At 42.2% G+C, this 13,164-nt stretch overlaps 1 protein-coding gene across 1 annotated transcript; it reads right to left on the reverse strand.

Moving 5' to 3' along the window:
• Positions 1 to 7,419: 7,419 nt before the first annotated feature.
• Positions 7,420 to 12,136, reverse strand: LOC127637769 (deleted in malignant brain tumors 1 protein-like). The gene is made up of 11 exons (XM_052119022.1): positions 12,112 to 12,136; positions 11,753 to 11,828; positions 11,297 to 11,659; positions 10,876 to 11,181; positions 9,900 to 10,208; positions 9,491 to 9,799; positions 9,095 to 9,400; positions 8,614 to 8,925; positions 8,448 to 8,536; positions 8,244 to 8,342; positions 7,420 to 8,132 (listed from the first exon to the last, which is right to left on the reverse strand). The coding sequence occupies exons 2-10, from the start codon at positions 11,784 to 11,786 to the stop codon at positions 8,247 to 8,249; spliced, it is 2,124 nt and encodes a 707-aa protein (XP_051974982.1). The 5' UTR covers positions 11,787 to 11,828; positions 12,112 to 12,136; the 3' UTR covers positions 7,420 to 8,132; positions 8,244 to 8,246.
• Positions 12,137 to 13,164: the final 1,028 nt, after the last annotated feature.

Genomic DNA, 13,164 nt, shown 5'->3' on the forward strand with positions numbered 1-13,164 from the left:
ATGTGCCCACAACCCAGTGTTCACCCCTACACACAAGCATAACACATTCCGCGCTCCCTATCAGAGCACGCACGCATAAAGCGGTTACTGAACCGCCGAAGGCCAGAGTCAATGAAGGCGCTCACGAATCGCGCAGCGCTCCATTCTCTGGTCGCTCTGTCACACGACCAGCCCTATGTGTAGAAAATGTGCCCACAATCCAGTGTTCACCTCTACACACAAGCACTACATGTCTCGTGGTCCCCACCAGAGCACGCCACATAAAGCGGTTACTGAACCGCTCGAGTGTTAGAGTCAATAAATGCGCCCATCGAATCACGCAGTGCGCCTCATTCTCTGCCCGCTCTTTACACGGCCAGCAAACATTCCTCTGTGTGTAAGTCCCGTGTTCATGACTATGCTTAGCGATCAAGTAACAGATGTGACTCTTTCCCCATTCATTCCAATCGGAAGTCACTCACAAAACAGCCTGTTCATGCTGTCTGCGAGCAATCATGCATAAACACACTAAACGCGCCACACATTTTGTTCAGCTCTGTGTGCGGCAATCAGAGCCTAATTGGCCATTCACCCTCTAGCGCTACGCTTCAAAGCGTGGGAAGCTATTCCAGGGATATCCAAGTGGGTGTTAAGCACAATACAACAGGGCTATTTGCTACAGTTCGATCGCCGCCTCCTCGCTTCAGAGCTGCTCGAAACCACTGTGAACACGGAAGCAGCGTGCATGCTTCGCTCAGAAATAGCAAGCCTTCTGTGCAAAAGGGCCATAGAGAAAGTGCCACCCTCTCTGAGCTGAAGTCGGGCTTTACAGCCGTTATTTTCTTGTTCCCAAGAAAGACGGCGGCCTCAGACCCATATTAGATCTCAGGGTTTTGAACAAGGTGCTTGCAAAAAGACCATTCAAAATGCTTACAATCAGGAAACTCCTCGCAAGATGTGCCTAGGGGACTGGTTTATTTCTCTCGATCTGAAAGATGCATACTTTCAGATTCAGGTAAATCCCCGTCACAGGCCATTCTTGAGATTCGCCTCGACGGCCAGGTTTATCAATACACCGTCCTCCCGCTCGCCTGTCCTTAGCACCTCGCACTTTCACGGCGCATGGATGTGGCGCCGCACTCCTGCGGAGTCAGGGTTTGCGAATTTTGAACTATTTGGACGACTGGCTGATTATGGCACAGTCACATATGTAGCTTCTGTCTCACAGAGCAGTTCTCTTCAGCCATCTGAACAGTTTGGGTCTTGCAGTCAATTGGACCAAGAGCTCACTACAGCCCAGTCAGACAATTTCCTTCCTTGAATAGAACTAGACTCGCGGGCAATGACGGCTCGATTATCTACACAGCGACGCGCCGTGTTCAGCTGACTCAGTCGCGATCTTTTCAGATGAACAGCCTCACGCCTCTGAAGAAATTCCAGAGAGTGCTAGGTTACATGGCCTCAGCCGCAGCAGTACTTCAGCTGGTTTTACTGCACATGCGCTCGCTTCAGCATTGGCTAAACACCGCGCGTCTCGCCGGGCTTGGGCCACAGGCCGCCAGCCCATCAAGGTGACTCAGACCTGTATATCAGCTCTGCAGCCCTGGACAGTGGCCGAATGGTATCAGCGGGAGTGACAATGGGAGCTGTATCTCGCCGAAAGTCATCTCGACAGACGCCGCCCAACACGGGTTGGGGCGCCGTCTGCGAGGGCTCTCCGGTTTTCGCCTATGGTCAGTTCAGGAAAAGCTCCTTCACATAAATTGTCTGGAAATGATAGCGGTCGAAGCACGCCGCGGCGCTTTCTCCCGGTCATTCAGGGTCACCACGCCCTGGTCCGCTCGACAACAGATCTGTGGTATCCTACCTAAACCGCCAGGGCGGTGTCAGATCCAGGAACCTCTTCCATCTGATCTAAACGCATACTGAGTTGGTCCCAGTGCCACCTGCGCCGCTGAGGGCGACTCACGTGCCAGGCCACCTGAACGACGGCCTGGACAGACTGTCCAGAGACAATATTCCCCAGGGAATGGTCCCTGCACGCTCAAACAGTCCAGACGCTATGGCACCTATTCGGCAGAGCAGAGATAGACCTCTTTAGCGCCCAAAGAGAACTCTCACTGCCCAATATTTTTCTCGAAAGCGAGGACGCGCTGGCCCAGGACTGGCCCAGACGCCCGCTTACGCCTTCCCTCCCGCCTCGCTATTGCCACAGGTAATGCAGAGGATCAGGAAACGCGCCACTCGGTGCTCCTCATAGCCCCGCGTTGGGAGAATCAAACATGGTTCCCGGAGCTTACGCAGCTGTCACTGACAGCCGCGGGCCCATCCCAGTGAGAGCAGATCTCCTCTCTCAAGCTCACGGCACAATCTGGCATCCCCACCCAGAGCGCTGGGCTGCATGCGTGGGTGATCAACGACTACCCGTCGCTCTGCCAGAAGGAGTAATAAACACCATCATACACGCTAGAGCCCCTTCCACGAGAAGACTCTATGCGCCAAAATGGTCTGTGTTCTCAAAATGGTGCACCGACAGAGACCTGGACCCGCGGACATGTGGGGTGTCGCCGCTGCTCAGTATTTCTACAAGAGCTGCTGGATAAGGGCAGATCCCCATCCACGCCAAAGTGATGTGGCGGCCGCTGCGGCGCTCGCTGAACCCCTGCACGGCCAGTCATGGGGTAAAAACGAGCTGGTCATCCGCTTCCTCAGGGAGCTAGAAGGATGAACCCCCGCGCTCCCCATCGGTTCCTATCTGGGATCTTTCTATAGTTCTCGAAACTATGAAAGCCCCCTTTCGAACCACTTCAATCCGTGGATTTGAAATACCTTTCACTCAAAACCGCTTTTCTGACTGCCCTGTCATCAGTCAAACGTGTGGGAGACCTTCACGTGCTGTCTGTCAGCGCTGCGTGTCTTGAGTTTGGACCAAGTGACTCCAAGGTCATTTTAAAGCCTAGACACGACTATGTTCCCAAGGTGATCGGTACTCCTTCCAGAGCACAGGTCATTTCCTATCGGCGCTGCCAGCACCGATAGCGAACGCGACGCCAATCTCCTTTGCCCGGTCAGAGCACTGAGATTGTATACTGCGCGCTCGCCGCTTTCAGACGCTCTGAGCAGCTTTGCTTTCGCTCAGAGGGCGCACCAAAGGTCTCGCCGCTCGAAACAGACACTATCTAGATGTATAGTGGACGCTATTGCTGCTGCATACGCGCACAAAGACCTGCCATGCCCGTTGGGCATTAGGGCTCACTCCACTAGAGGCATGGCATCCTCGTGGGCATGGTCCAGCGGGATTTCCATTCACGACATATGTGTGGCAGCGGGATGGACTTCCCTCCACCTTTGTCAGATTTTACAATATGGAAGTACCCGCTCTGCAGGCAAAACTACTAGCGGTTTAATACGCTACAGCTCCCCTGGTGAGCTGCACTGATGGGACACATTCCACACAGACCGGCACCGCCGCTCTGTCGTTCCCTTCCCACTATGTGCTTATGTATTACACAATCAATGACCCGCATTCTTGCCGGCCAAATATTATTTCCCCACTCATAAGGGCTGCCCCGGTCCCCCTTAATTCCCTGGGGCTCATACAGTGGATGCTTGGCGCGACGGCGCTGACAATGGGTTCCCGTAGCGTAAGCTAGCTTACGTAATACGAGAGAACCTCTCGTAAGAGAACGTATCGGTTACCTAACGTAACCTCGGTTCTCTCTAGATGAGGAACGAGTATTGTGTAGCCGGCCGTGCTTCGCGCCACGGCTGACTTTTCGCTTCAGTCAATGAAAACCAGGGTTCCAGCCTACGAACTACGCTTATATGCGCTCTAGTCACGCCCATTTTGGCGGGCTTTGATGCAGTGAGCGCCGGACGCCTCTCATTGGATGCGAGTTCACCCAAGCTCGTCTATAGGCTGCAGCAGTTGCCGCAGAGCAACCTATGAGCTCGCTAGCTAGCCCGCTCAAGGTCTGCAGCTGCCGCACTGCGTTGACAATGGATACAAAAATTAAGGATAATTTTTTTTGGCTTCAATATCTCAGAAAAGATGAATCTTTCCCGTAGCGTAAGCTAGCTTACGCAATACTCGTTCCCTCATCTAGAGAGAACCGAGGTTACGTTAGGTAACCGATACGTTTTAGTTGTGCCCATTTGCAAAGTTTTCAAGCAAAAACACAATAAAAATGACACATAAGGGAATCAGGATGAACACAAGCTGGACCACTCAGAATTGCTACACTGATTATTAGTGAGAGATGGTAATATTTGGAGAATTCTGATTACCTCTGGTAAAGATTGTGTGACATAACTCTTATGGAAATGTAAGCGTAGCATAGTTCTAGCGGGAAGACTAGCAGCTGTACATCATCGCACCATTATCTAGGTAACCCCTTGCCAATCACATGTAAGCCATTGCTTTATAAGTCTGCTCACAATCTATCACATTGCTGTTTCAGTGTGCTAACCACCAGACAGGGCTTAAGCAAAAGAGAGACATTACTTTCTGTTTTATATTCATCAAATAAATGTCATCTTATTTCACTTATTCTGCAGGTCTTCCTGATAGAAGTGACATTATTAAACATGTTGACAAATTCTGACATGAATGCCTTGTCTTCTTGTTCTCCTCATATTAGTACAGCTACTTTCCAGCCTCTTCCAGCCAAAGATAAACTTTTCAAGGGTGGCTAGTTTTGCCTGACAACCTAATATCCTGTGCATGGGGCTTCTGTCACAAGATTGTTCAATTGTGCTTCTGATGTTTTGTTAGTTTTGCATAGGTAGCTTTCATTCTGCTTTTCCAGTGTCACATATCAGTCTTGCATTTCCTTTGAACATTTGAATAGCAAGATAGATTTAGACGTATGTGCTCTGTGAACAATAATAGAGAGAAAAGGTCAAAGTTATGCACTTATGTTCCACTTATAACTGTGTCTTTACACTTGTTGCATGAGCACAAACTGGAAGCACCAAAGCAGCTCAAAATGTATTCAACTTCAACTGTGCTCACTTCGAATATGGACTAAGCGGTTCATTTTTCATAACTACTTACAAATATAATCCATTCCTGTTAGTCCAGACCACTGAAAGGCAATACACAAAGATATTGCACACACAAGAGCTTAAATAAATGTGATGGAGAGGTGTTAAACACTTAGCATGGGTTCATATTGTTTAATCAGTCTAAGTAATATACATTCCTATGAATGGTAGTATAGTACTGCATTGACTTACACAGACAGGTGACTCAAGTATATTCTCAGTGGTCACATTTGTGAATTCCCCATCCACTGGATTCAATGTCCTTGTGTGTGGAATCCACATTTATAAATTATCCAAACACATCTGATCCCTGACCTTAAGATGCACAATTATCTTTATAGCACGTCCACAGACTCTCTACCAATCAGTTCCACATCCAATATCCCAGTTAAAATCAAAAACACCATACCACCATATTTAATCAAGGTAAAGTTCCACTCCTCCAGTTAAAGCCATTCACCAATCAGACATAACGGCAGTGATAGCTTGTGGTGTCTATCCATCGACTGCTTTGATGATAATTGAGAGTTGAAATAAAGAAATGAGCATGAAATTAAGAAAAGTAAGAAATGTACCATTTCAACCCACCCCAAAATTTAACATCTAAGACAAAACACTTTACTGAACAGAAATTGTTCAAAATGTTAAAATGATGGTAAAACTGTAAAAAGTCACCTGGATCCTCTTCTCTCTAGCACTGAGAGACAACTTTATTTGTTGTAACTCAAATGTGCATTTACCCAAAATAGCTCCTCCTCTTCAGGTATTTTACTAAGCTTTGTGCTACAATGGGCGTGCACAGTCAACAAAACCCATAACCACATTCTCCTTGTACAAGTGACACTTCTCACCAAAATTGGTTGTCATGGTCCATTAAAAGGTTTTGCTTTGAATTTCCCACTTGTTGTTCTTAGCTAGATGAATCAATGTTTTTCTACTCAATGCGACTCATGGTGGATAGAGTGGAAACTGTGTTGTTGTTTTTGTTTTTTCTGTTAACAACTTCTTACAGGTTGGGGTTTTGCTGTTGAGTCCAATACAGTTATGCATATCTTCAATGACACCCCTTTGAAAAACATTCATTTCATTTACTGTTCATGAAACAGTAAATGTTCATAACCAAACGGTGTTAATATGCGCTAAGCTAAGCGCTAACAGGAACAGCATCCAGCATAACACATGCCAAACAAACAAGACTATAAATGACTAAATTATTACTATACTAACAACATGAAGTTGCTTACGTGTGTGACCTGTACCGTACAGGCTCTACTGGGTGGAACATGCAAGCCTTTTGTATTTTACATGGCATACGCAAAACATGCAATTTGGATAACCACAAATGATAGTACTCCCCCAATAAGAAAAAATAAAAGACTGTGAAAAGTTATGTTTGCTTAAAAAAGACCTCTTAATTTTATACAACCAAAATGACATGTTTTGGAAAGATATATACATGCCTGGTACCTGTAGGTTTAAATATAGCCTCAAAACATAAAGCAAACAATATGAAAGCCAATGCAAATTTTTATTTTTACATTTTTATTTTTATTAAAAAGTTTACTTAATAATTATCCCACACATTTATCTTTAAATGTTTAAAGAGCATAACAACACTTGGTTCAAGTCCTTTGGACCATGATATAGCCTACTACATTGAGTTGACATGAATGATTGTTATTTGCATATAATATTTGGCTAATGTAGCTGGTGCAAGGTTTCCTTAATACTATAGTCAAATGCACAATGTGCATGATGTTTAAAACTGGCTTAAATGCTTAAAATTCTGGCATCAGCTTCAGGGACATGGCCCTGATCAGAGAGACCAAAACTAAGGTCTTAAATAAACCCTTTATCCTGTTTGGAGCGGCAGTCCTAGATCAAGTTAAAGCATCAGAGGAAGATATTATACTCTTTTGCCTGTTGCCTCTCTGTGGAAGGACACTCCACCTAGCGTATACATTGGTAAAGTCCTCACAAAATAAAGTTTTGTGCAGATATATTATTGTGCAGATATAGATACTAGAATGGCTGCATTTTGATTTCAAATTGGTTTGTTCTTGTTAAAGGACTGCTGTTTTGTATAGCCAGTCCCATTTGAATTGCTAAGTGATTTTCAAGGTCACATGCACTGTACATGTCGTCTTTTGTTTAAAAAGGGGCTGGGTTGCTTTCCATACACAAGTCACTAAAGGAAATGTGTGATTTTACCCTGGTTAAGATGTGTTCTTAGATACAGTGTAAAGTATGTAAAAATTAGTGACTTTATGAAACACCAGAAACAGCCATATGACATAAGAAACCAATGTTTATAACTTAATTACATGTATTAAAAGTAATCGTAACAATGAATAATTTCTCCAAGTATATTAAGTTTATTAGCTTGTAGGCTGTTTATTATTGTCAAGTAACACAGAAACTTGTTAAAACAAGACAATTATCACAGACAATAACAATAAAATTATATAAACAAAATTAAAGGAATATTCCGGGTAAATACAAGATAAGCTTAATCGACAAGAATTAATGTAAGTGCTTTTATAAAATTATAAGATGCTCATTTCTGCCTTTAAACCCTAAATAAATTGGCCCCATTCACTTCCATTGTAAGTGCCTCACTGAAACCCAGATTTAGCTTTTTTTAAAGAAAAGGAGGGATGAGTCAAAATATTTTTTGGGGTAATCAACATTAATATTCCTTTAAATCACGATTACAGTAATGCACTTACAATAATAATATCAGAGTAACAGAGAAGCTGAATAATGTTACAATAATGTAAAATATGATTATGTGGTGAGGCTGTACTATTTGGCTGTATTAGTAAACTGAAAGATAACATAGAAAATGCAACATAATTACTGTAGTTTTCAAATTATGTACAATGAAGTTACTATATGCAAAATTCTCTTGCCTTGGATAGACGATGATCAGTGTTTTTTAAGAGAGTACAGATTGCCTATGCTTCAAGCTATTGTACATATTAGAATAGTTTAAATCAATATTTATTTTTAAACAATTACTTTAGAAACATGAGAAGCTGTAGCTTACAAAGCGCTGGTCTTTAGGAGGCATTGATTGCTTGTTTTCTCTGTATTCCAGCAATGGCCTGTGGAACATAAGTACATTGCAATTGTACAGAGTTAAATTATTATTGTAAAAGGGCTAAAACAAAAGTCAAAATGATGTATTCACAAAAACAATTTGTATTTTATCAAACCTGTCAGGGAAATATTCCCTTTTTCTGGAAGACATTTCCATTAGGCTGAATTCTCCATCTCAGGGAGAAAGTCCCATTTGATTGCAAGCCACTCCCCATCTATGAAATGTAAATAAATGAAAATACAGAGAGCCAACAGTAACATGAACAGCCAGTAGATGGCAGCAAAAAGTAACTCACTGTTACCCTACTCACAGCTCTCACCTTTTCCAAAAGTGTACTCATAATTCCAGGATCATTTGGATCAACTCCAGGGGCAACGGTCACATTAATTCTCAAAAGTACTGTAGAGTCTGTGAGAGAAAACAAGAGGCATGTCATTTCTTGTATCAAATGCAAGTGAAATAAAATTAAGAAAGTTAGCACTCACGTGTGCAGCTAACGACAACATCCTGGTCGTGCCAATAGTAGCGTGACCCCCAGCCATTTGACGTACAGTCCATCAGTGCAGACTCACTGCCAGTACAATTAATACCATTCATCCATACTGGTCCTACAACCTGTCCGAAATAGGCACCACTATATACTTCTTTGGGATTATTCCCGCAGCCCAGTTCTCTACATAACACTGCAGCCTCTGATAGATCCCAGCCGTCATCATACACTGTTCCCCACTGACCATCATGGTGTACCTCCACTCTCCCAGAACAGGTATTTCTACCACTCACCAGCCTGATGGGATCTAATGCTCAAACAAATGAGAAGAGATGGTCAGAACTGACAGAAGGACAGTTTGTTCACTATGCAGATAAGTCATAATTTCCAAATTATTTGCATGTCAATTTGTTATTCTACATAGGCTACATTTTACAAAACATGCTGTTCATTTGTGTAACAAGTTTTGTACTTACATTGACAAATGACTCCAGCATCCTTTTCATGTGTACAGCTGTTTTTTCCCCATCCACTTGATTTACAGTTTCTCACGGAAGATTCAGTGCCACACTGCAAATCACTTAACCATACTTGACCTATGCCCTGGCCAAAAAAAGCACCACTCTTTGTCTCTATAACATCCCCACATCCCAGTTCACGGCACACCACTGCCGCCTCGTTCCAGTCCCAGCCATCATCACACACTGTTCCCCACGTACCAAGATAGAACACCTCCACTCTTCCAGAACAAAAGTCACTGCCATTGACCAACCTTACATGGGCTAAAAAGTGCAAAGAATTTAAAATCTTTTTTTTTTCACATGTGCAGAGCAGTACTACAGTTTAGTGTCAGTTAAATATAAGCAACTTACACTGGCAGATGACTCCTGCCTCCTTTGAATGATCACAGTCATACAATCCCCATTTATGAGATTCACAGGCACTCAGTGTTGATTCATATCCAACACAGGCTACACGGTCCATCCATATTTGTCCTGAACCTTGTCCAAAATAAGCACCAGTCTTTGCCTCTATAACTTCTCCACAGCCCATCTCTCTACACACCACTGCAGCATCCGTAGCATCCCAGTCGTTATCACACACTGTTCCCCACTCACCATTTTTGTAAACTTCCACTCTCCCAGAACAAGCTTTAATACCATTTACCAGCCTAACTTTGCCTGAAGTGCACAAAAATGAGAGATGTCACAATGCAGTTACTAGCAGATGACATTTAATTATCGTGCTCTGTTTATATGATTACATTAGTTTTATACTCACGCTGACAGGCAACTCCTGCATCCTTTTCATGTCCACAGCTGTCTACTTTCCATCCCTTTGAGTTACAATTTCTCAGTGAAGTTGCATAATTGTCACATTGTACACCACTTAACCAAACTGGTCCTGTGCCCTTTGAATAATAAGCTCCTCTCTTTTCTTCAATTACACTCCCACAGCCCAGTTCTTTACACACTAATGAAGCACCCCACCAGTCCCAGCTGTCATCACACACTGTTCCCCATTGCTCTTTGTAGAAAACCTCCACTCTTCCAGAGCAAGAGTCAACGCCATTCACCAACCTGACAGAGGCTAATGTCCACACAGAGAAAATAGAGACTTCAGATGCAGTGAAAATATATTTTTACAGACTTTAAAATGACCGCAGTGCTAGTTGTCACACAAAAAGCTTTCGAAAATTTCCACAGGATGTCACCACAAAGAAATATATATATTTTTTAAACATGTTGATCTGTTGTGACAACATGACCCATTAGCTTTAGCAAAAATATTACGATACTGAAACTTTAGTTTAAAATGTAGAATTCACAAGAAGTATTCTACGGCCACGTCCACACTAATACATTTTAGTTTGAAAATGCAATAATTTTGTTACATTTACACCTCTCATCAACACTAGAGCTGCATTTTTTATCCACCAAAAATGAAGACTTTCAAAAACATTCTCCATAACCGCATTCTGTGGAAAATGATGACGTAGGAACCTGAAAACTGAGTTTTCAGACTTAAATGGATTAGTTTGTACATGGCCTAATTTATTAGGGTTTTGAAACCGACACCAAACCTGTGCTAAAGAAAACACACATTTGTGTAATTGGACTTTTGACTCATAACCTTTCCCTGTGTGACAACTAGCCCCGTTCTGCCCTATGTATAAATTCATAATCCTTCAGAAGCCTGCTATTGCTTGTTCCAAATCAGTGAATCACTGTTAGCTTAATTAAAGTTAGTTACTCACACTGACAGATGACTCCAGCATCCTTTGAATGGTCACAGGTATACACTCCCCAATTATTAATAGTTAGACAGTTGCTCAGTGTGATCTCATTTCCAACACACTGCACATTATCCAGCCATATTTGTCCTGAACCAAAGTACGGTCCACTCTTTTTCTGTATAACTTCCCCACAGCCCATCTCTCTACACACCACTGCAGCATTTGCTAGATTCCAGCCATTGTCACACACTGTTCCCCACCACCACTGATGGTAAATCTCCACTCTCCCAGAACAAGAGTCGACACCATCAGCCAGCCTAAGATTGCCTAATGTCCACATAATTGAAAAGTGAGAGCTCTACAACACTGAACAGTGGGTTGAGAATATATTGATAATGTTATGAAAGTAAAACATGCTACAAATTAATTACAAAGGACTTACGCCAACAAATGACACCAGCATCCTTCCCCCACAGACATGAATTTGGTGGCGTGTTTGACATATAGCTTTTCCATTTCCAAGAATCACAGGATGTCAATGAAGATTCACTTCCAGAACATTGAACATAATTCATCAATACACCTCCTGTTATCTCTCCAAAATATCCACCTCTCTTGGCCTCTTTAGCAGTCCCACAGCCCAGTTCTCTACACACCACAGCAGCATCATTCCAATTCCAGCCTTCATCACACACTCTTCCCCATACTCCATTAAGGTTAACCTCCACTCTCCCAGAACAACTGTTGATTCCATCAACTAGTCTGACTGAAGAAGTAGGCCTACTTGATGGAGTGTTACTTATGACTGCATGTTAAATAAATAATGACAGCAAGTGTCACAAATATCCCATATGTCAAAAATAAATGGCATTTGTTTATTAATTGTGTCATGTCTTACTTAAACACAGAGTGAGCCATATGAAATGCAGCATAGTTGCTAACCAGTGAATGAAATTATTATTGCACAAATGAATCTGTAAGAAAAACAGTCAGGTCATGGGTAATAAATTGTATGAAAACCTGCCTTCACGAAAAACTGAACTTTTCATTTAGATCATTTCCATTGGTTATTTGTTTAGAAAGCAATAGTTGAGAAAATAGACTGACATCACATTGCAATTTTTAATGATAGCACAAATCTATGCTTAGAGCTTGTCCATCATGCTCATCTTTAAGGTTCAAATCTCAATCATCATGATAATTATCAGTCATCAAATTAACAAGGGTATTTTCAAATTCATGTAATTTTACACTCACCTGTACTCGATCGCTCCTGTTTGCGTTACTGACAATCAAAATGCCTTAAAGGCAGGATGAGACGATTGATTTGAGTCAACATTACTCTGACAAACATTCAGTTTGCATATGTTTGCATGTCACTATGTAGTTGAACATGTTATTGGCAATGAAGCAAATTCGATACATTCTTATTTTTTTTTCTGAAAACCTTACATTTTCCATACTGGCAAGTTCAGCACGTAATGAGCAGACTACAATATACGCAAGAATGGTTTTATGAACCATTTAATCAAAATTTGTTCTTCTTGTGTTTCAATAATGAGGCCCATTGATATTTGTAACAAAGTCTCATGATAAACTATTAATAATTAAAGTTAACCGATTGCAAAATTGTAAGATATCGTTAAAAAAAAACATTTAATTCCACTGAGACAAACTAGTCAATATGTTATTAAGCTGTATGTAATAAGGTTACCTTTTGTCGTTCCAAAGCAGTGTTTTTTTTCTTTTGTGGAAAACAAATTTTATTTTGCAATATTCACATACGTGAATAAGATCTGGGTCTGTCGAGTCTAAAAATGACAAAAGCTGTGAGTTGTGCACTATGTTTCATGTCCTCTTTGGAGCCATTTGACATTTAAAAACAATGAATTTCAAGCAAGGTGCCAGTGGTGGTTCTAGCTTGTATGGCGCCCTGGGCAAACTCCCCCTTCATCACCCCCCAATTTTAAGGTTGGAGTTTTGGAGTTAGATTTAGGAAAAATCATCAAAACGTGATCTGTTGCCTAATTATATTGATTTCAAAACTCTTGTGTTGAATGATTTCCTGTCATTTCATTTGAACCATTTTGCCATTATGGTTGCTGAGTTGGACCCTCAGTTGGTCAGGCATATATTGTTGCAATAATGAGAAAATGATCATCTGCTGGCATATCCCTGCCACATTTCCTTAATTATGGTTGACCCCCTGATGTCAATATTCAGAAACAACTGAATATTACTCAAGCTGAACTGATGTGGTTATGTCTGCCTCTCACTCTACTGTGCTACTTTGAATGTAATTCAAATAAC

Source organism: Xyrauchen texanus, chromosome 45 (genome assembly GCF_025860055.1).
Source record: "Xyrauchen texanus isolate HMW12.3.18 chromosome 45, RBS_HiC_50CHRs, whole genome shotgun sequence".
NCBI classification, from domain to species: domain Eukaryota; kingdom Metazoa; phylum Chordata; class Actinopteri; order Cypriniformes; family Catostomidae; genus Xyrauchen; species Xyrauchen texanus.